Genomic DNA, 23,632 nt, shown 5'->3' on the forward strand with positions numbered 1-23,632 from the left:
CAATAATAAGAACCTTTGGTGTATATGTTGTTGGAGATTGAAGCCCAGAGTTTTATACAAACTAGGCAAGCTTGTAACATGAGCTATATCCTTTAGCCTTTGGTTTTTGAAAATCAAGTCTCCAAGTTGACCTCAACCGTGGAATCTTCCTGCCTCTGCCTTCTAAGTGCTGGAATTACAGGCATGCACCACCACACTCAGCTAGTAAGACTCCCAGTGCTACATTCATGTCTCATTGCTAGGATCTTTGAAAGTTCTGCAGGGATAAGGCTGATATAGTTGGATAGTCATGGCTGTGTTTTACTCCCGAAAAACAACTCTGAGCTCCAGAAAACATACCTCAGCTCAAAGAACACGTCTTTGATTAATATCGAAAAGATCAGTGGTTGGAGGGATTTATAGCTCAGTGGTAGAACATTTGCTTTTCATGAATGAGGCCCTGAGGTCGATGCATAGCAAGAAAGGGAAAGTCTACAAAATAGAATTTAACTTATGGTGCATTTGCTTTTGCATTAAGCAGAACTTGGGCTGGAGTTTATTAAAAAGTCACCAAATGTTTTAAACCTGTCTTTACTTTGTATTATTTATTAGCTACCAAAAATAGAGTGGCAGTGTGTTAAAATGATTACATTGTCATTTCAGGTTAATGAAAGTATAATGCATACAGCAGCGCCTCATAGAAAATTCTGCAAATGTGTGTTTTTTGTTATGTTTTGATCTTTATTTGGTGGATCTAAGAGAATAGGATGAGGGCTATAACCTAGTAGAACATGTACTTAACATGCACAAAAGCCAGGTTCATCCCAAGCACTGGGAACAAGGACAGGAGGAAGAGAGGAGAGGACAAATTGAGATCATGGAGCCATGAAAGATATTTGGGTTGTATTCCGCTAGTTTCTGGTATACACAGATCTCATGTTAATTAACCTCTATGCCTCACTTTCCTTGTCTGTTTAGTTTAAATGAGGAATAATAATAATATGTTCTTCCTGGATCATGATAGCTAAAGGGGTTAATTTATATAACATTTACAATAATACCCAATACAGAGAGAATATTAGTTAAAATGTGCTTTTACTTATGCACAGTCTCCCATCCAGCCTAACTGGAAAGCATCGGAACGTTGATTGTTATTCTCATGCTGCATCGAGCAGTGTGGTTATATAGTTAGTTCTTGGTTATATTTTTAGTTTTAAAATGACACTGTTAGATTGAAATATGATAGTAAGAAGGATATTTTAAGTGATATTTGCCTGCTAAGGGAAAAATCAGTACTCTAAAGATCAACTACCATTTTTCTCTTGTTACTTTAAGAGGAATGAAAGAGTTCGGGCCAAAGCATATTAATAAACCTTATATTATCTTGTTTTGTTTATTACTGATTTTTAATGCTTTATTTGCTTTCTAAAAGGAACAGTTTTCTTATTTATTTTAAACTATATAAGATTGTAATTATAAAAAAGAAAGCTAAAGCCCTAATTACCTCAGCCTCATTAAGTGGCCTGGATTGAATATAAGGTCATCAGAATATTTATTATTTAGATAAAAGTTTCTTTTAAAAGTACACCCGCTAAAACTCCTTAATGGGACCGATGGCAGCTTTGGTCGTCCAGGAGTGGAGTGTTATTGCCAACATGACAGTGGAGCGGCGGTAATTCAACTCCAGTTCCTGATTAATGAGGTTAGTGACTTGTGTTTATTCCTCCTACTTAGAGCCGAAATTAGAGCACATCTAGTTTTTCTGATTGCTTGCATATACTCATATTTAAATATTTGAACCAAAATGTAATTTCTTGTGAGTCAGAGGCAGTCATAATTCATTTTAAGGTGCTACCACAGATAGTCACCCAGTATGTTTTCTTGGAATAATGTTGCAAGTACAATAGTGTGGGCAGATATTTTTGATACCTGATGGTGTATTTCAGCTATTATTTCAAGGATTTTGAAAGTTACATAACATCAGAAAGTCATCTATATTGAGATTGTGTTAAATACAGAGCTCATTATAGGTAAGAGAATGTATTTTAACAGAATGTTCAGAATATATCCAGGAAAAAGCTTCCATTCAAAAGTGTATTGTGTTGCTTATTGGCTTTGTTTCTGAGAATGAAGTATAAAGGAAACTAGAGAAGATGCCATTTGACAACATAGGAAACTGCTCACAGGGAGACTGCTGAGAATGGCTTACTTCCTTTAAATTTGAGGATAGTTTGTAGACATTCTTTTTGTCCCAAATAATTAGGATCTATGGAATAAGTCACAAAATGTGCATGAAAGCTGGGCTGGTGGGATGGCTCAGTGGGCAAAGGCATCTTAGATAGTCTACATCCTTTTTACAGATCACTTTCTGTCTCTGAGCCTTTCATGGAAATGGACTTGCAGAGGTTCTTGCTCTGAAAATTCTGACTTGTTGGACTTTGGCAAGACTGAGTCACCTGTGTGGCTCTAGGGCTACTCACTTTCTTACCTATGAGTGATTGCATAAGCTAACAGGATGTTTTAATGTAACCAATTAGTCAGAGTTTTCAATTGTTCAGAGCTGAATAGTGTCATTATTCTATTATAATCTGAATAAAGGACTCCCATTAGTGTTTGTTGTACGTAAATAAAATGAGGTCACTTTATTTTACATTTTGTTTTTATTAAAAAAGTATCTATAATAATGACCAAATGATTTGGAGTCTGAGGTCTAATAATTTTAGAGATTTTAGCCCTCCCACCAGATCCTATTATACTTTTGTATTATAAGGTGTTAAATTACTGAAGAAGTTAAAACATTAATTTGATATATAGATATATGATATCTATATATAATACTCTTCTACATCTGCTGTTGAGAATTTGGGTGAGTCATATATTCCTTCAAACTATAATCTATTGGCTAAATGTTTTCAAATTGAAGGTGCTTTGGCAGCTCTTTGGAAACACTATTGTAAAATTGTTACATATAAGATACATTGTTGCATATAAGATACACTTTATTTTCAAGGGAGCCCTTGTGAGTGCCTTGGCTGATGACACCTTACACTTGTGGAATTTACGTCAGAAAAGGCCTGCCATACTACATTCACTTAAATTTTGCAGAGAAAGGTAAGAATTCTCTTCTTTCATACAAATAGAACATTTGCTATTCTGTTGTGATGTACTTTTCTGAGCTATATTCTTTTGGGGTTGTGTGTGGTGCACTTACTGTAGACTGTAAGAAGTAATTTCAGTATCACAGGATACACAATAACAGCAGAGTTCTTCCTTTCCAAAGAGAATTGTATAAATTATCTTTTTAAAAAAAAAAAAATAGCAATAGCTACAACATAGGCATAAAGGTGAAAAAAAAAAATCTCCTTGTAGCTCCTGTTTTGTTTTGTTTTTTGAGCTGAGGATCGAACCTAGGGCCTTGTGCTCTACCACTGAGCTACTCCCTGTTTTCTTTTTTAATGAAGGAAGGACACTGTATACAGCCTTCTGTAACCTGTTTCACTTAACTGGGTGCCGAATAGTTACCTTGTATCAGCACCTTCACATCTCTCCCGGTCATTTTCACTCTCACAGTGTATGAGAGTGTCATAATGTGTTCAGTAATCTTCATTGTGTCCATAGAGCATTCTCCCTGTTTGTAACATTTTCAGACTACTGTTCCTGGTGCTTCTTTGTTATGCTGTTACAAAATATACATACATACATACATATATGTACATATGTAACTATATCTAAAAGAGAAAGTTCTACACATAGAATAGTCGGTCTCAAAAATCTCTCATAAGGTTTGTGAACTTTAGGCATTGACTGAAGATGTCTTCATCCCAATTTTATTAAACGCTGTCCTCCAAATGTTTTTATATAGCTATTAAGTTTTCATTATTATGCCTCATCTTTGATTCATAATGAACTTACTTTTGGCATGACATATGAGTTAGTATATAATCTCCACAGTTTATGAGACTATTTCTAGGTGTGTGTGTGTGTGTGTGTGTGTGTGTGTGTGTGTGTGTGTGTGTTAGTAATAGTAATAGAAGTAGTTGGCATTAAAGATAAAATCACTTCTTTTCTCCAAGGATTAGCCTGTGTTACTGTTTTGATGAGGGTTGGGTCTGGCTGTCTGACAGTCCCATAGAGATCAGTCTTTGACTCTGGGCTTCTGCCCCCAGTAGCCTTCCACACTAGGGTAAGGCAAGCCAAAGTGGCCTCTGAAAATACAGTGTGTCCTAGTACCACCAATCTGAGGGCGTGCATTGAATGTGAGTGGGCGGGAAGGCAGAGTAGACCTCTCCAGAGGTCAGGAACTGTTTGTTGCTGTTTACACCTTGATTGGGAAGCTGAAACACATAACTTACATCAGTTCAGCCATGCTTGCTTCTGGAAGGGCAGAAGTGAAAGAGAAGTCTGTGGGGAAAGCAAAGAAGTGAAAAGTCAAGATTCGGCTGTTTTCTGTCTCTTGAGAACCAGTCGGACCTCTTGACTTCTGCACAGTTCTTTCATGTGTTTGCCAGTGGGATCTCAGGGGCAGCTCTGTCTGCAGTGTCATGGCATGTATGTGAGCTGGACATTTGGTCCTGGTACTTCCTCTCCCATCAGTGCGGTGCTTTGGTGGAGCTGGAGATGTAGCAGGAGGGCTGCCACTCTCAGAATTTTGCCCCCAAGAAGGCATTTGGCAGTGTCGAGAGACAACTTTGAATGTTCCAGGAGGAGTCGGAGTCCTGCTGGCTTCTAGTGGGTAAATGCCAGGGCTTCTGCTCTCCCTGCTGCAGTGCATAAGATGATACCCACAACAAAGAACTGTATGGTCCAAAACAGGAGATGCATCAAAACTAAGAAACCCTGAATTGTAGCAAGTCAAAATGACAGCAATTGGTCAGTGTAGTGATGTAGACGTTCTCGTAAACGACTGTTCATTAGAAAGAGCTTTCCAGGAGCAAGAATTGTAGCGGCAGGATGTGTTTGGTGCCTCATTTGTCAGTGACGTGCCCATGTTTTCAGCTGGGCAAGTGAGTGTGGCAGGACATTGTCCAGGCTCACAAGCATATTCAGGATGGGATACCAGTTAAATACTCTTAATGAAATAAGTAAACATCAAGGGATCCAGTGTTAGGAATTGACAATAATCAAATATGGAGGTTGTTTGCGTAGCAGTATTTCCAAGGATAGTGTTACAGTTTTGATATGGAGACCTTGTGGTGCTTGTCCAGTTCAGTCCTAGAAGGATGCCCCACAGCTGCAGGGCCAGTTTTCTGATGTTATTGAAATTAGGAGGTGGGACCTAGTGGAAAGAAGGAGGTCATTAGATGTGGAGTCTTCAATATATTATCCTTCACCCCTTCCTGTTGCTTGCTCTGTGTCCTGTTCCACACGAAGTGAAGAATTTCCTCTGTCCCATGCTCCTCCAGCCATCATGTCTACCCAGGCTCGTGGGACCAGTCTACTATGATCTGAACCTGTGAAACTGGGAGCCCCAATCAGTCTTCTTTCCTCCCTTAATTTGTTTTAATCAGGTGCTTTGGTCACAGCAATGAAAGTTAATGAATACAGAGCCTCCAAGGAATTGTGGTAGACAATGATGGGGAAATGGTAAGCCAGCCTCAGATGTGTTGGTGGGTAAAGATCCCTTCATGAGAAATGCACAACAGTGGCATTTTCAGTAAATGAAGGCTGCCTGGTCTTTATTTTCTACCCCTCCCCCACCCCTGATTGGGCACCATTATGTAAGGCACAGCTTGGCAGCTTGCACAGTTGTATGCCACGGTTGTAAAATTGACACATGAAGTGAAGTGATGGAATTCCCAATTCTAGACCTGTAAGATGGTTTTGCACATGACTCACAGAGGACAGTTAAGCCTGTTCAGAGTTCAGACCCCTAAAGTGTTTATGAGGGCAGCAGTAAACAGGAAATTGAGGCAGCACTATGTTCCTTGAATACTTCCCTTGGAAGAGATTCCCTGTAATGGCTGTGCAGAGTTGGAGTGATAGGACCTAGCTAGCAATGGCCCTCTGTCTTCATGCAGCTGCCAGGTGAGAGGTACTGGACAGGTGCCTAGTTCTCCTCAGCATGTGGCTCTGGGCAGGGGGAGGTGGAAGAAAGGGTTTGCCTCAGCTGTGGGGCTTCCCAGGGCAACAGTGCCTGTTTCACCTGAAAGCTTTGGATTCACAAAGTCTATGTGCTCTGAAGATTTCTATCACAGGAGCTTCCCCTGGCTGGGGAGGGGAAAGGGGGAAAATCTGCAATGCTCTGCCCGTTCTTCGATCTTTGTAGGGATCTGGTTTTTGCTGATTGTACATGCTGTATAATTGGTATTTATATTCTATATCAAGCAGGATATAGTCTGCATTATGTTGTAGTAACAAATTCTATCAAATTCTGGATGGCTTGCTTCAACAGCTTATTTAGCTACTATGTATACCATTTGTGGGCTTGTTGGACATACTATTCCATATTGCCCTCTTTACCCCAGAATCTCTGAGGAACAGTCAGTCTTTTAAATATTGTCAGTTACTAAGCTAAAGGGAAGAGAACATGCTAAAACAATTGATTCTTAAGAAAGATCCTGTAGTGAAGTGATACTCATCTCTTGCACTCTTATTTCAAGAGCCAGAGCATAAAATGTGGCTGTCCCTAACTTGAGGGATAGATCTAGCAAAAGAGAAATCTGCATCAGTGGGTGATGATATCCACCCTGCAGCAGTAGGTGATGGTGACCACACTGCAGCAGTGGGTGGTGATGTCCACATTGCAGCAGTGGGAGGTGATGTCCACACTGCAGCAGTGGGAAGTTATGTCCACACTGCAGCAGTGGGTGATGGTGACCACACTGCAGCAGTGGGTGGTGATGTCCACATTGCAGCAGTGGGTGATAGTGACCACAGTGCAGCAGTGGGTGGTGATGTCCACACTGTAGCAGTGGGAGGTGATGTCCACACTGCAGCAGTGGGAGGTGATGTCCACACTGCAGCAGTGGGTGGTGATGTCCACACTGCAGCAGAAGGAGGTGATGTCCACACTGCAGCAGTGGGAGGTGATGTCCACACCGCAGCAGTGGGAGGTGATGTCCACACCGCAGCAGTGGGAGGTGATGTCCACACCGCAGCAGTGGGTGGTGATGTCCACACCGCAGCAGTGGGAGGTGATGTCCACACTGCAGCAGTGGGAGGTGATGTCCACACTGCAGCAGTGGGAGGTGATGTCCACACCGCAGCAGTGGGAGGTGATGTCCACACTGCAGCAGTGGGAGGTGATGTCCACACTACTTACTTTTACAGTGGGCATCAAACTTCTGGGAACAGGAGCCCAGTTTGCTCTTTCTAGTTTAAGCCTACATTAACTTGGCTAAATTACCATTTCTCGTTTATGCCATTTGCACTTTTGCTTGTGAAACCAAGAAAGGTGGGAAAAGCATGGGAAATGCACTAAATGCTATTTGTAAGATTCTGGAGAATTGTTGCCCTAAGCCTGCTTGTCTTGTGCATTGTGTTGTCTTAAGTAATAGTTGGATTATATTTTAGTGAAAATTTCTGTACAAAGAATAGAAATTCTATGTAGTAATTAAAATTATTTTTTAGAATATACATTTTTAGTTAGTTTAGTTTTTTGAATTGTAGTAAATTATAGTATATAAAATTACCACTTCTTAAGAAATTCAACTTACAGCTAATGTTAAGCATATAGTTTTGTGAAAATCTGTAATGTGAATATCTTTTAATAGGTTGTGCTTTGGTGGTGTTTAACAAAAAATACAACAGTTGAGTGTCAAGTCTACAAACTTGAGAAAATTACTTTGCAGCTTTGTGTGATGTTTTTCTGATTTACAGAAAAATTTTCTCTAAGCCTGTAGTCCTTACTGCTTTATTTCTCTTAAATGCTGTTTTTTTTTTTTTTTTTTTTCCCCCTAATTCCCCATTTACTCTGAGGATAGTTGTAGAACAAGTATCTTAGTCCTGACTGCTGAGCAGATATTTGGCATAATAAACAAGAATGATGTGGGTCTTACTTTTAGGATATTGGTCAAAGCTAAGAAGACTAGTTAAACTTCCCAGATGCCCAATTAAAAGCCATTTATTCATACTGAGTGAGCAAATATGCATTTCAATTTCCATAGAATAGTTTTTGATTTTGCACAAGAAAAACCTTAGGAATGTGTTGGTTGAGCAGACACCTGATTACTCACAGGCAACTGGAACACCAGAGCTGCATTTCCTTACCATTCCCATGCCAGTTTCTTCTGAAGCCGTAGCTTGTGGATGTCTTCTCTCTGTCTTCCACGGTTTCCTCGTGTGCTGGGCCCTAGTTTCTTCTGAGAACACCAGCCACACTGGACTAGGGCTGATACAATGACTTTATCTTGGTCACATCTTCCACATATAGTCACATTCTTCTCTTCTGTGGGACAGGGATGGCTAGGACCTCAACGTGTGATGGAGGCTGATTGATCATAAAAGGAAGTGGTTTACAGCCAACCAGAGGACAGGGTAGAAGTGAAGACTAGAGAGAAAAAGTATACATATTTTCACAGAAAAAAACTCAATTTAATTTTTTCTATAATTAATATGCAGCTTCTTATGTGATTACCAGGTTCAGAGCCCTTTAGAGATTAATCTGCCATGTACTTTTTACCACAGGAATTCATTTGCCAGTGATGTGAACCATAGCATCGAAAGGAATTGGTAAAGTGATATGTATTAGGGAGTACTTTAGTGTGGTCTTTACTGCTCTGACCCCTGTTACAGATTGAACTGTCTCCAAAATAATGTTCAAGTTCTAACCCCTAAATGTGACCTTATTTAAAAGTAGGGTCTTTCCAATGAAACTAAGTTAATGTGGCCAGCACTTACCTGACTGATGTCCTTATAAGAGAAAAAGAAAAAGAACACACACACACACACACACACACACACACACACACACACACAAACACAAACACACCAGGAAGGGAGGGGAGAATGAATCTTTAATTCAAGGAATAAAGGATAGCTGGCAATACCAGAAGCTAAAAGGGAGGGGCCGGGAGGTGAGGGTGCAAAGCCCGCTCTGGAGCTCTCAGAACCCTTTTGACATCTGGGTGTCTGTCCTGTACTTTCAGAAGTGCAAGAGAAGAAATTCTGCTTGAGCTAATTTATCGTGCTGGTCCTCGACACTAACATGCTTCTCTCGTTCTTCCTTGGTATTGGCAACCTTGTCATGCACCATTGAGTTTATTCATGCAGAGGAGAAGTCCTTGGCTTTGATAGAAACTGAGAATTTGATAAGCGAAATTCTATTTGGCACTTGCAAAAAATGTTCCACTTGGCTTCCACTTTGATATTTTTCCCTTTGAAGGACATTTAATTAGGAAGAAGTCATGGATTAATAAGCAGATACAGCCGCCTCCTCCTCCTCCTCCTTTTAACTCATCGCTATGAATTAGAATGAGCATTATTCTCAACAGTGCTGTTTTGTTCCATGAGTTTTTAAACAACAATATAAAAAATAAAAAATAAAAATTAAATTAAGTATATAGACTTCCCACTCAGGGCTAAAGTTGTCTAATATTACCTTGATCATATAGTTCTTACTGTTTATGAAACTCTTCCACATAAATGTTATTTATTCTCAGGAAATCAAGAAAATGTTCCTCACTGAAGTGTTATAGGGAGGACTTTTCCTCCTCAGATGTCCTAATAGTTGCAAGGTGATACTGAAATATATTTCTAAAGATGCGTTTTTATATATGGCTGTTTTATTTAATTATGGGTGCATATTTTAACTTAAACAGTAATTATGCATTCTAAATTAAATTATCTAGTACATTAGTTCTCAGACTCAGAATTTAGTTTGCTTTATCTATCATGGAAGAATCACTGATTTTCAATAAACATCTCACAAGAAAAGGACTGCTTGGCGGTTGGACTGACTCATTTCTCTAGCAGCCCTGCGGTGGGCAGTGAGCACTCCTGGTGTGCAGCAGACACTGGCTGTTGGCCACGAGGCACCTTCTGAGTGGCATGAATAAATTAACATAGCAACAAAAGCTCCTTTACCATGCTGTACCTTTGTTTCCCGTAGTATTAACCAAACATTGTGTTTTGCTGATTTCCGTAGCTTATACTTTTCTCAGCAGGCCCATGAATATCATACAACTAAGAGCTAGAAAAGTACCATTGGCCAAAAGCCAACCTATAACAGTCTTACAAAGATTTCCAATTAATTTACTGCACAGATTTAACAAGAAGCAAAGTAATTCAACATTGAACTAAAAAATCTACAACTTTCTTGAAATCGTACCATTTTATCAAAATGCTTTCCAGGCTTCTTTTTTTTTTTTTTTTTTTAAGAAGCATATGGTCTCATCTAGCTCAGGCTAGCCTTGAAGCCCCTGATCCAAGTGATGGCTTACAGGTGTGTACCACCTCACTCCAGATAAAATTAATGAAAGAAGATTAATGAAGGGTACAAGCCTTAGGAATGAAAAATTTGGTTGAGTGAAATTCAGGGCTGAAGAATGACATTTGAGAATCTTGCCCAGCACTGTTCAGAAGAGATGGATGCAGTTTATCACTCTGGACCTAACCCTGATCTACAAGATGATTGGTTATTGGTGCAGACAGAACAAGTCATTTTAGAACATGGGTATACTTAGACAAAGTTTGAAAGTGTCAAATAAAAAGAGTTAGCATTTGATGAATTTGAAACTGTAAAAGAAAAGATGATAAGTGTCGGGTAACTTCTGAGATTAGGTATCTCTAATAACCAAAACCTTGGACAAAAAGAGGAGTTATTCAGAGAGAATCGTCAGGTCATGTAGGGGCCTTGCAATAAATTAACATGTAAAAGCATTAGATGAACAGAGGGGCCAGGTAATACAAGAGTAGGTTCATATCTTTTATTCAATAGAATAAGTCCTGTAAAAATAACAAAACAAAAGCATGAGAACGAACCCCCTCCTTTATCAAATACTTAGACAGTGGCTGGAACCATTAGAAATCGTGTAGTTCATTATGTTTGTGTAGTGGACAGAGTGCTACTTGGGGTGCTGAGTGGACTGATATCACAAAGCTGGGCAGGAGGGATGGACAGTACAAGTAGTGCTTCAGATATGGGGATTTAAAACATGTAATGAAATAATTACGTGGTCCTTTTCTATTATTTTTAAATCGAAATTTGTCACCAGGAAAATACTAACTAAAACCCCAGTCACCTTTCAGAAAGCGCAAAACCGAATTTCTCATGCCCTGCTGGTAGGAAAACAGTGTTCCAAACACTCTGACAAAGCTGTGGCGTTATTCATACGCTCCAGGAGGGCTCCACTCCCAAATATGAACCTAAGAGAGGCAGGTGCTAGTGGGACCTAAGTATTTGCTGATACCATATACCTATCCTTTGTCATTTAAACATGCATTCATCTAAGTGAGGTGTGACAAATTTCCCAGTTTAGTTCACCTACAAATAGGACGATAAGTCACCATGGGCTCGACTTAATCAGGTGAATCTTTCAATGGGCCAGGAGTCTACTTAACACATAAAGCTCAGAGTCTAAGATAGACTCAGTAAAAGGACCTTGTTCTGTGTTGGTCTTGAAGATGGAGTGAGTCACATTGAAGGGTCTGAGGGAGAGCTAGGACATGTAGACTGTCTTGCAACTGTAGAAGTTGAATTTTTCTAGCAACTCAATTGAGCTTGGAGAAGATTATTTTCATACTCTTTTTGGAAAGGTATTTAGGATACAGCTTGGCTACCCAATAACCTACATTTCAGGCTTCTGTGTTTCTAAGCAGAGTCTCCAGAAGCAGGGTCTAGATATCTGTCCAACAGAAACTGAAAAGTAAGTGAGTTTGAGTTCACTAAGTTGATAGTGATTTATAGCAATAAAAACTACTACAGATTTTGGAATCTGAATATGGTGTCACTTAGCAAGGAGGCTGTGCTCTGAGAAATGAATCATTGTATGGTTTCATTTTACAAGCATCTGTTGGTGCTTTTCCTCGGGGAAACAAACATTTACTCAACTGGTACTACTGACAGAGCAAAACAATGATTTCCTCTAAGTCAAGCTTGCTGAACAAGTGAGTTTAGAGGGCAGGGTTACAGGAGCTTGGGTGAAGGGTTTCCAGAATGCGGATGGTACCAAAACAGCTTTCTCGTGGAAAAGTCCCATCCCAGCATGGATGACCAACTTCTGAAGGTTGCATGGATGGACTCCTCCCTTGAGTTGACCCCCTCCCTCTTGTCTGTTCTAACACCACCCCCAAACACTTGCAGCTGAGGCAGAATCATGTGCAGGGTGAAGAGAGGCTGGACGGGGGGAGGGATTATAATCTTGGGTGAGGACCATAGGCCAGATCTTGTGAGTCTCTGGTTTGGGGAATCACTTTGCTCTGATTTCCAGGCAGTAGCAGCCATACTATGTATAGAGAGAAAAAATATTTCACAGCGTCATATGTGAATGAACTTCAAATCGCTTTGACATCACCAGTAAATAGAGTCTTGTGTTACATATGTACTTGTTGACTGCTAAACATGTGGAAGTGGTATTTGAATTCAACAGTGGGTAGATGGAGCCTAAATTTTGAAGAACACAAGAGAAAAGCCTCCAGTTGCCTCCAGGAGGCTGTTTGTAGTACTCTTGCACACTGTCTGTTGGTGGTCTGTGATGGATGGACACTGACTCAGGATGGAGTGAGAGACTGCCAGTGGAGCCTGGAGAAAGTACTTCCTCTTTACACAGGCACAAAGATTCAGAGAACTGTCTCCTTCATACTAAATACATGATTAGCATGTTATTTTTAATTGATATTTCCCAGGAAAATGTTGAAGGTGTGACTTGATATTTTTTTCCTTGCTTCTTTATGATAAAATGCAAATAACGAGTGCTAAATTGGAGGAAATGTAGACAAGGAGCCAGAACTTGAGTGGGATTCTCACTTCAGTGGAGGTGGTAAAGGAGAGAATACTTTTGAAAATGTAGCCTAGAGATAAATAGCAGGTGATGGCTCTACACTCTACAGAATGTCTCAGAATCTCCCCACGGTGAAGGTAATCCCACCACTGTCACCCAGACTGAAGGCCTATGTAACGTTTAAAATCTCATCCTTGTGTCTTAGTGAGAGCCCAGGGGGACACTCTTGGAAGATGGTGGGATTTGTGTGCAGTGGGGCGAGACTTGGTGGTCTTTATGCATTTCATTTGTTAGTGAGAAAACAGCGTCAGTCAAAGCACTACTCCCTCCGACCGGAAGAGATAGGACAGGGTGACAGGAGACCGTGGCTGCACTGCCACAGACGTGTGCCGCCTCCGCTTTGCTGCTTCTCCATCTTGGAGGATTTCCTGACTGAGTTTTATGATCCAGTGTCTATGCTGTGAAGATCAGAGGCGTTACTCCATTGTACTGAGTGCCCCTGTTCCCTCCTATGCTTACTGGCTTCCTTTTTTTTAATTTATTTTGCCTTATTTCAATTGATCTGGTTTGTTAGACTTTGGTCTGCATAGGTGTCTGAAAACAAGCACCATCTGTTTGTTCTGTTTCCTTAGACCTAACGTTTCAGTGTTGGTTCTCTTGCTTATGCTTTTCCTTCTAACTTACTAAAGATTAATTTATTTGAATAAAAATGAACACTTCAAGGCCGTGAGCCGAATCTATGATGAGGTGACCGAGACAGAAATTTCCTTTGAAACAGTTGCTGGGGACATGTTAGTGAAAACGGAGCCTCGAAGGGAAAGGAGTGGTCAAGGGGTAGCTGAAGAAAAGTTGGGGCTGAAATAAGCTTGCACTGGAAGAACTACCTAATTCTTGTACAATTGGTCAAATTTAAAAACAAGACAGTAAGAGCCAAGCATGGAGCGAGAAGGGGCCCAGGCAGCCCTACCCCTCGCTGCTGAACTGTTCCCCATCAATAGAGCAGGGGGAGAAGGGGTGATTGCCTTCATTTGTGTCCCCTGTCCCCACTGGTGAGTCTCAAGCCAGGGCTCACGCAGATAGCCCAAATTCATCTATAAATCGAGAGGCATGGCAATCAGAAGCTTCAAAAGTTTGTTCACAGTTCTAAAACTTACATGGCAAAAGAAAAATCTAGAATACCCCAAGACTGTATAATATTAAAAAAGAAATACAAGCTGGTGGTACTTGTTTTACTAGGAACCCCTGTGCCCTCCCCCCAAAAGTGCTAGAAATTAGAAATGGTAATTTCCAAGAGAGAACAAATGGACTAAAGCTCAGAATGAGTCCAAAGTCCATGTGTGAAGAGAGGCACACGTGTTCAGTGACAGGGTAGCCTGGACTACATGTGTGAGACACTGACTGAAAAACAAAAAAACAAAGCAAGAGAAGTGGTTCAGTGGGTCCAGGGGACTTGCCACGGAGAACGGGCTGCCTGAGCTGGATCTCCAGAACCCACAATAGAGGAGAGAACTGATTCTGGAAAATTGTGCCCCAAACTGCACGTGTGTACCATGATACAGACATATCCACAGGTACATACACACCACACATACACGAGTACACAAACAAACAAACAAATATATATTTTTTTAATTAGTAAAAGGAAAAACAACAACAACAAAAAAACAACAAAAAACCGAACTCTCTCCCAACCTCAAATCTTTCATGTCTTGCTTATTTTGGAAACATGATAGAAAGATAACATATTCCAGTTGTTTATAAAACTCACAGGAAGAGCAAATTTGGGGGAAGGAGAAACAAATAAAAACCAACTTTAAAATAGCAGGTTTGTGTAAATGCATAAATAGGGACTTATGTGTGTGTGGAGAGATACAGATAGACGGACAGAGACAGACAGACAGACAGACAGAAAGAAAGAAAGAAAGAATATGAGAATGAGAGCATTGATACGGATTTGGTTTTGATTCAAGGCAGTATTTTAGCCTTGTGGTACATGGGACTGTATATATTCCTGACAACTTTTTCTGGCCTTCTGAAGCTTGATTTTTATAAGTAAGAACTTATTTTCCTATTTGATTTTTATGCCTTTTCTTCATTTTCAGCTAAAGTAAATTTGACTTATGATAATAGTAGTTCGGCTATCAGCTGCTGCATAAGAAAACACCCTCAAGCTGAAGAGGCAGCTATGATGAGTGTTCCCTTAGCCCATAGTTCTGTGGGTCACAGCACAGCCCTGGGGGTGGGAGGCAGGAGTGGTTTTCTTCTGTCCACAGTCCGCTGGACAACCACAGTTAAAGATGCCTCCCTGTCAGACGATCTGGCCAGCCCTTCTCAAGTGTCCTGGCTTTGCCTGTCATGCCTGACATCGTCTGTCTTATGTGGAATTCATCATGTGCTAACTGGGCTCTAAAAACATGGAAAACAAATTAGCCAGAGCACGCAAATGCTTTTCAAACCTCTGTCTTTGGCACAGATGCTAATAATACAGTAAGTTGGTGATGGATCAATGTTATAGTCCATGTGCTCTTCACCCATTGTCCAAATTATTCCAAATTTGACGTTTATTTGTCTCAAGGCTGTTCTGTGTCAATGGTGTTATGTTTCTAATATGGAATAGTTCCTTGGATTCATTAAATGGCAAAAAAAGAAAAAAATCCTCTGCAATCTCTGCTCATTCATATGCATATGCAAAAGTTTTAAGTTCATATCTCTCTTCTTAAGTAAACAGTGTCTTTTTGTTTGTTACGGTTTCCAAAAAAAAGTTTACTTCATCTTCATTTTACCCTTTAATCTGTCAATAAAAAGGCAAGATTCTAAATTTATAAATGGAGAGGCATGGTCATCTTTATATCCAGATTGAAAGAACATTGTTAGATATGGTGAGTTGAGTCCATTTTGTCCCAAGCATGACTTTTATGTAGTGTCACTAAATGATTGAATTATGCATAGTTTGGAATCTTAGGTAGGATTGATAGGATATTGGGCTGCCCACCTAGGAGTTTGGGGTAATGACATTTCACTGGCATGACTAGCAGGATATTTCATTTTTTCAACTGGTTGCTAGAGGCATTTTAGTTTTCCACTCTTTGTACAACCACGAGCTCAGAAACAGGAAGAAAATGGTGGATAAGAAATTGTTAGATCCATTGTGATTAACCTCATTGTGTTTCTTTCTCCTTTAGCTTACTCAAATAATGAGGGTAGTTTTAGAAAACAGTAATTTGGGGGGCTGGGGAGTTTACTGAGCTATTACGAGCTCTGGCTACATTTCTAAAGGACCAGGGTTTGGTTGCCAGCACCCACATGGGTCAGGTTGCAATTGCCATGTTGTACACCACCATGTGTGTGCTGTGAATCAAAGACAGGTCTTCTGAAAGAGCAGTCAGTGCTCTTAACTGGTTGCTGGGCCATCTCTTCAGCCTGAGAATATAATTTATTTTTAATAATATATAGCTAACATTCATTGAATATTTAATGTCAAGCCCTGTTTTAAGTATCTAAAATGCTTTGTCTTACTGATCATTGATGGATACTGTGAAGTAGTGTGTTTTGCTACTTAGAAATGGAGACTGAAAAATTGAATAGTTTACCTGAGAATGTGCTAATTAGAAGACATGGAAATTGAACCTAGGCAGTCTAACTATTGTTCATGTCTATATGTTAACTAGAACTAGATAATTTCTCAGAATTCCTTAATCCACAGATCTGTTTAAACAAAAATGTTAGTCAGTTTTTGAGTTATAAGTGACATCAATTAAAAATGTAAACAATATATACTGTTCAAGTTTTGATACATATCTGCAAACTCTGTTGAACCATTTTCACAATTAAGATATTACACTTACCTATTAATTCAAATTTCTTCCTTTTCCTTATTCCTTAAGGTTTTCAAAAAGGTGATATGGATTTCTACTGCCTTGTAAATAGCAAAGTACAGGTTGATCATCCCTAATGTAAAAACCTGAAGTAGGAGATGATCTCAAGTCTGAAACACTAAGTACCCACATGACAATAAATGGGAAATTCTACACTTTATTTCATAGGACAGGATTAAGTCAAAATGTAGGCACATGAAAGTTGTACAAAATTACCTTCAAGCTATATATACAGGGCATAATGTGATTTCAATCAATGTTGTGTTTAGACTTATGTCCCATCCCCAGGGTATCTTATTATTTATATATTACTATTTCAAAATGTGAAATCTAAAACACCTTTAGTCCCAAGAATGTCAGAAAAGCAATACTCAGACTGTACTATAAAATTATTTTGCTGATTCAATAGGTATGTTTATAGTTTATTATAATAAATTCATATAAATCCTTAGAAAGAGTACATTTTATTATATAAAACATTAAAAACTTCAAATGTCTAAACCTTAAGGTCTACCTGAACATTAACTCTAAAAAAGAATAAGAACAGAAGCTATATTTCATTGTTTAAACATGTGTTTTCATCTTGCTGAACCTCTGTAATGAAATTGTGCATTTATGGAAATAGCAAACATGCTGTCTATTCACTCTTGCCAGAGGCCAGGCATTACATTGATACATAAAGTCTAGAAGTCATTATTCTCCATTTGTATTGTTTGTTTATTACTATTATTAATTGTCTGTTTGTTACCATGGTTGAACATTGGCTTGTAAGTTAGATCTATGATGTACCCATAGGAACAAAGTGAATAATGTATCCAGATATGAAACGTATTCTTACTTCAAAACCATTCTCTCTTAATCATGCCACACTGTTTAGTGTAAGGCTATATGTTTGATATACAAGTTGAATTAGCATGATTAAATATTAATCACAGTGAATATATGAATCTGATTATTTCATTGTCAGTTTTGCCTTTTCTAACTATAAATATAATTATTTTATATTTGCCTTTTAAAATTGTATATATGTATAATTATATATAATAAATATATAAATTATCTCATAAGTAACCACCTAATACAGTCAGGGAAATGTATCAGATATTCTTCTAATTCCTTTTCTGTCTGTGTTTTCTCTTGCAGGGTTACATTTTGCCATCTGCCTTTCCAGAGTAAGTGGCTCTATGTGGGCACTGAACGAGGTAATATACATATTGTCAATGTGGAGTCCTTCACACTCTCAGGCTATGTCATTATGTGGAATAAAGCCATTGAACTGTAAGTGTGAGCAAATATTCCATATCTGAAAGTATCAAGTGTCAGTATCTTATAGATTTATGTTAGTGAATCCATGTGGCATTGATGTGTCAGGCATTCCTGATATTATATGTAGATCTTTTGATTTTTCATAAGTTTTTTTCTATTATCATGACATTTAATAACTTTAAACTTTTTTATATTCACATATATTTATAAGTGTATAATATTATATTTTTTCATCTGTGTATAAACTGTTATATTTAATAGTTGAAATGCAGTAGTTATTCCTGTTAGGTTGAAAACATTTTTTTTCTTTATCTTCTAATTCAATTTGTTTCTTTAATCTTTTCTTTTATATCTTCTAATAATCACTCAATGTAAATGTTTGTTAAAGTTAGTATATCACCAAAATTAACAAAAACCAGATTGAACTGTGCTGCCAAGAATTTCTAGTGTGAATTTCCACTCCCTGAAGTTTTTTGTATCATCTCTTTTTGTAAGTTTTAACGTACAATGTTTTAAGTATGAGAATAAAGGTATAAAGCTGTTGACAATACTTTCTTTTTAAAATACATTCCACAGTTTTAATCTTTTAACAGAGAAAAATTTGTGACATATCTCAGATAACATTTTGGTGTAGCTAGAGTAGTGTGCTGAAAGCCAGTTTTTCTTTCTGTGACAAAGATGTTTCTACCCTTCCTTGGAAGTGTGGGTTTTCAGTTTGTTCTTTGAGTTGATCATGGCATCTAGTAGACAGAGGTGATCTAAGTCTTCACAGGCTGAAGGGGTGCAGTGTCCCCAGCCTCTAACATTCATGAACAGGGGTATACTTTTTCTAAATGCATGAGCATTGTTCCAGTAATCTTTACTTATATGCTTTCTCTTTCTCTGGTATACCTATAGGTACCATTAATTTCTGGGTTTTCAAAAAATAAAACAGAATTTATTTCAACTTCTGGTATGAGCTGTAGAATTGGTTGGGATATCCCAGCTGACACCTAGCATTAAATGTTGCATTGTTTTAAAATATTAACTTCACAATAAAAAGAGATTTTCTATGCTAAAATAAATATTTGACTAAATTGAAAATCTTTCCTGTATAGAAAATGCAATTATAAAGTTTATTAACTTACAGGCGTATGATTTTCATCATTTTTTCTTTGATTGGCAACTTAACTATTTCTTCATAAATTAATCTTTTTATTGTGATGAATACTGTGACTTTTAATTGAATAAAATCCTTATTTGTTTTTTTTGTTGTTGTTGTTTGTTTTTTTTCAGGTCATCTAAATCTCACCCAGGTCCTGTTGTCCATATAAGTGATAATCCCATGGATGAGGGGAAGGTAGAATTTTTTCTAAACAAACATTTGTTAATTAATCCGTGCTGTTTTGACTTTTAAATATGTAAACTGTCCTAGGACTGCACTGTTGACAAAAAGTTGAGATTGGACCAAGGTTTGTATATTGAGTAATGTAATGGCTTGTTATTCATTATGAAGAACAAGTTGAATTAGAAGGATTCCTAAGTAAAAGGATTAAAAAATCCTAAAGCATAATAGAATTTAATAAATATAAGGTATTCATTTGTATTTGGCTGACTCAGAATATTTTCCCTGATTTTTAGATAATGTAGACAGGTATTTTTTGGGGGGGTGCAGGGTGTGACTTTTCATTTAGTTTACAGATTTTATAGTGCTTATCATATATTACATTATCTTAGAGTAGTCTCTGTAGCTCAGCTTCCTTATATTTTTCTTCATAAATACATCTGTTTAATAATGTATATTATTAGTATATTAATCTTAACATATAAAATCTTCTTTGATTTTCTTTATACTCATGCAGTCCGTATCTAGCTACTGTTAGCTTGAGTTAGTTAATACATTTAAAACTCATATTTCCTTTTTTATGAGTTTCTGCTTTCTTATACTAACTGCCTTTCCGGTAGTTCTATTTAATAATGGCCCTTTCCTGCCTGTGTGATTTTAGGATCTTTTTTTTTTTGGAGCTGAAGATCGAACCCAGGGCCTTGTGCTTGCTAGGCAAGCGCTCTACCACTGAGCTAAATCCCCAACTTAACAGGAATGAGCACCAGAAAGGTCTATTAGAGATCAAAGATGGAAAACTTTATCTTATAAAGGGATTTGACTCAAATGTTTTCCCCCCTCAGTTAGTGAGAAAGGGCGAAGCTATCAATTATTTACCACTGTTCTCATCTCGCCACTGAAGATCAAAAGCATACCTGGACTGTTGGGAGGTGGCTAGTGGCCGTGGAACTATATGACTGGAAGGAACTTAGCACAAAGCAAATGTACAGTAGCCTGGTTATATTGCTTTATTTTTCTTTTATACAAGATGCTTGTTTAAAAGCCAAACCTCTGGCTGGTAGTCTGGTGAATTAACAAGGTTCCCGTCACATGGAGTTACTCACTGAGTCATTTCAACCCTTCTTTGTAATGTCTCTTCCCGTAAGGTCTGTTAGAGTTGATGGCAGTCTGGCACACTCTTTTACTTCTTTTTCTTTATTGATTAAAATTTTTATATAATGTATTTTAATCATTTCCTCTCTCCCCAGCTCCTTTGCACCTCCCTCCCCATCAATTTCTTGCATTTGCGCTCTCTCTCTCTCTCTCTCTCTCTCTCTCTTTCACACACACACATACACACACACACACATACACACACACACACAGTGAAAATCAAAATAAACAAAAAAAATCAGTAAGACTAACAAAAGCCAAACCAAAATGAAACAAAAAGCTGGAATGTGGTTGATATACCCAGTGTCACTCCATTGGAGAAAACCCGCTTTGCTCTTGGCCGGCAGGTATCAACTGCAAATAGCTTTGTGGACTTTGTGTCTATTTCCCCTCCTCAGGGCTGGGTTCTTGTCTGGTTTGAACCTCTGCAGGTCTTGCGTGTGCTGCCACAGTCTCTGAGTTCATGTGTGCATCGCTGAGTTGTGTCTAGAAGAGTGTTTCCTCAGAGCCATCCACCACCCCCAGCTCTCACAATCTTTCCGCCTCCACTTCTGCATAGATCCCTGAGCCTTGAAGGGGAAATGTTTGATGAAGACATCCCTTTTAGGACTGAGTCCAACCTTCTGAGAATGTCATTCTCATCTTGATGATTTGTCGTCTAAGTGTTGAGTGTGTCTACAGTCTCTGATGAGGTGACTGAGTTTTCCTTAGGATGTAGTCTGGCTCTCCTTATCTTTCATGATAGCCTCACTAGAGGACATGCTGAAGCCATAGTCACTGTTCCCCAAGCAGACTGTCCTCTGCTGCCTCCATGCTTTGGTTTCTGTCAGTCTTGTTTGCAGGGCTAGCTCACCATTGTGCTGATGTCTCTACACTTTCTCTCTTACTTCCATAGCGTTTCAGCCATGCAAATGTTCTGGCATGTGTGATTCACGGCCTTTGTTAGAAATGCGTGTGTATCACTGTTCCTCTGCACCACATAGATCTGTATTCATACTTAGTGCAACCACTTGTTTTATTGATTTGTATTTGGTGATGGAAGTTCATTCTTGGCCTCGCACATGCTAAGCAAGTGCTCTCTCTACCAGTACTCTGTAGCTCCAGGCCTTTTTGTTTATTTGTTTGTTTGTTTATGCAGGATTTCACTAGGTAGCACAGACTGCCCTGGATCTCACAGTCCTTTTGTCTCAAAGGCTTCCCAAGTGCTGAGATTACAAGTGTTGATCACCACGCTTGCTCATAAGAGAGGAAGTAGGACGTTAGTGAGTGATTCGCAGAATTATTTATATCTTTCTGAGATATACACCATTCTAGTAGTAACAATTCTTTTTAAAATGTATTTTAATTTTAATATACATGTATGAAAATGAGAGTTTCATATGTGTATATTATACACCTTGATCACATTACTCCCTATTACCTCCCCTCTCCTCTCTCTGGACCTCTTTTTCTCCTCCACAAGTCCTCATCCTGTCCTTATGGTTTCCTATTTTTATTTAGTTTTTTAACTACCGTTGGGTTTCATTGAGGTTCCTTCTCTGAACATGGTGTGGTTTTCTACTGTAGCCTTGACAACTTACTTCATTTTGTTCCTCCTCCATTCCAGCTACCGTGTAGGCAGGCCAGATCTAGATCAGGTGACCACAGTGTCGGGGAGATTATGAGTGCAATAGCCATGTCATGTCCAGAAAACTCTTTCATAACATTTTTTCCTATTCTTTGTGCTCTCTCTTCCATGATGTTCTCTAATTGTATGTGTATATCTGTGTGTGTGTGTGCGTGTATGTGTGTGTGTGTGTGTGTGTGTATGTGTTTCTGTGTATGTGCCTGTGTGTCTGTGTTTGTCTGTGTATGTGTGTTTGTGTGTGTGTGTCTGTGTCTCTGTGTATGTGTTTCTGTGTATGTGTCTGTGTGTATGTGTTTGTGTGTGTCTGTCTGTGTGTGTGTCTGTGTGTGTATTTGTCTGTGTGTGTATTTGTCTGTGTGTGATGTCTGTGGTGTGTCTATGTGTGTCTGTGTGTGTCTGTGTGTATGTGTTTGTGTGTGTCTGTGTGTGTGTCTGTGTGTGTCTGTGTGTGTATTTGTCTGTGTGTGATGTCTGTGGTGTGTCTATGTGTGTCTGTGTGTGTCTGTGCCTGTATGTGTATGTGTGTTTCTGTATGTGTGTGTGTTTCTGTGTGTGTGTCTGTGTGTGTGTGTGTGTGTGTGTCATGGTAGTGGGCATAATATAGATGTCCCTCTGAGGGCTAAACACTAAATACTCACTCTCAGCACCTGAACCAGTTAGAACTCTCTGCATTAACTGCTGTCCATGACAAAATGAAGAATAAACCCTGTGGAGATTTTGCAAGGACTTACATAACTTGGGTTCCTCTTTTCCTTGTCTTGCATCTGTAGAGAAGATCTAAGAAGCTTGTGATCATTCAACCCTAACCCGTTGGGCATATTTCTAACTTCATTAGGATGTTGTGGCTGGCTAAAAGAGGCTACAAGTTTGCTGTGACCTTCTTAGGTTATTAAAAATGTAAACAGGCAAAGCTAATAATTCCTTAAAGTCACAAGTCTCTGAAGTGGCACTTTCACACTTAGAGCTCTTCACCTACATCTTGAACTGCTAACATAGTTGATCAGTTTGTAAATTTTTCTTTTCTTTATTTCTGAATGTTCTTTCTTTCTCTATGGGACATTACCATATCATGTATCCAAGATATCTGGAGGGAAAGGAAGCTGCTACAAAGTCTTTGCAGGAGTATATATTTCACCTCTGATAGCTAATATTTAGCTCACTTTCTCTTAAGTCCAGGACCTCAGCCCATGGAGGGAGCTGTCTGCATTTAGGAAGCTTCTTCCTACTTTAGTTAGCATAATCACAGTAACCCCTCACTGTATGCCCAAAGGCATATCTCTTTGATGATTCTAGATCCTAGCAAAATGACAGTCGTGTCAACAACTATTACACTGGGTCAGGGGTGTGGGGCAACAGATGGACAGTGCACAGTTTATGAGGCAAGAACTTATCAGGCTCCATGACATATGTGTAGATGTAACCGCCTTGTTAAATAAGAAACACAGAACCAATTGCAGAGTTAAAAACCACGAGGTCAGAGCAAGAGTGGAAAACCTTACCCTTCACTGCTTCTGCTGTTCTTCCTCTCCGC

The 23,632-nt window shown here is 38.9% G+C and overlaps 1 protein-coding gene across 1 annotated transcript in view; it reads left to right on the forward strand.

The window, feature by feature from the left end:
* Positions 1 to 23,632, forward strand: part of Stxbp5 (syntaxin binding protein 5) — a 133,540-nt gene that overhangs the window by 28,823 nt on the left and 81,085 nt on the right. Inside the window, 4 exon segments of the mRNA XM_036169293.1 lie at positions 1,600 to 1,681; positions 2,990 to 3,090; positions 17,876 to 18,010; positions 19,274 to 19,337. Of these exon segments, the coding sequence (XP_036025186.1) occupies positions 1,600 to 1,681; positions 2,990 to 3,090; positions 17,876 to 18,010; positions 19,274 to 19,337 (382 nt within the window).

Source organism: Onychomys torridus, chromosome 19 (genome assembly GCF_903995425.1).
Source record: "Onychomys torridus chromosome 19, mOncTor1.1, whole genome shotgun sequence".
Lineage (NCBI taxonomy): Eukaryota > Metazoa > Chordata > Mammalia > Rodentia > Cricetidae > Onychomys > Onychomys torridus.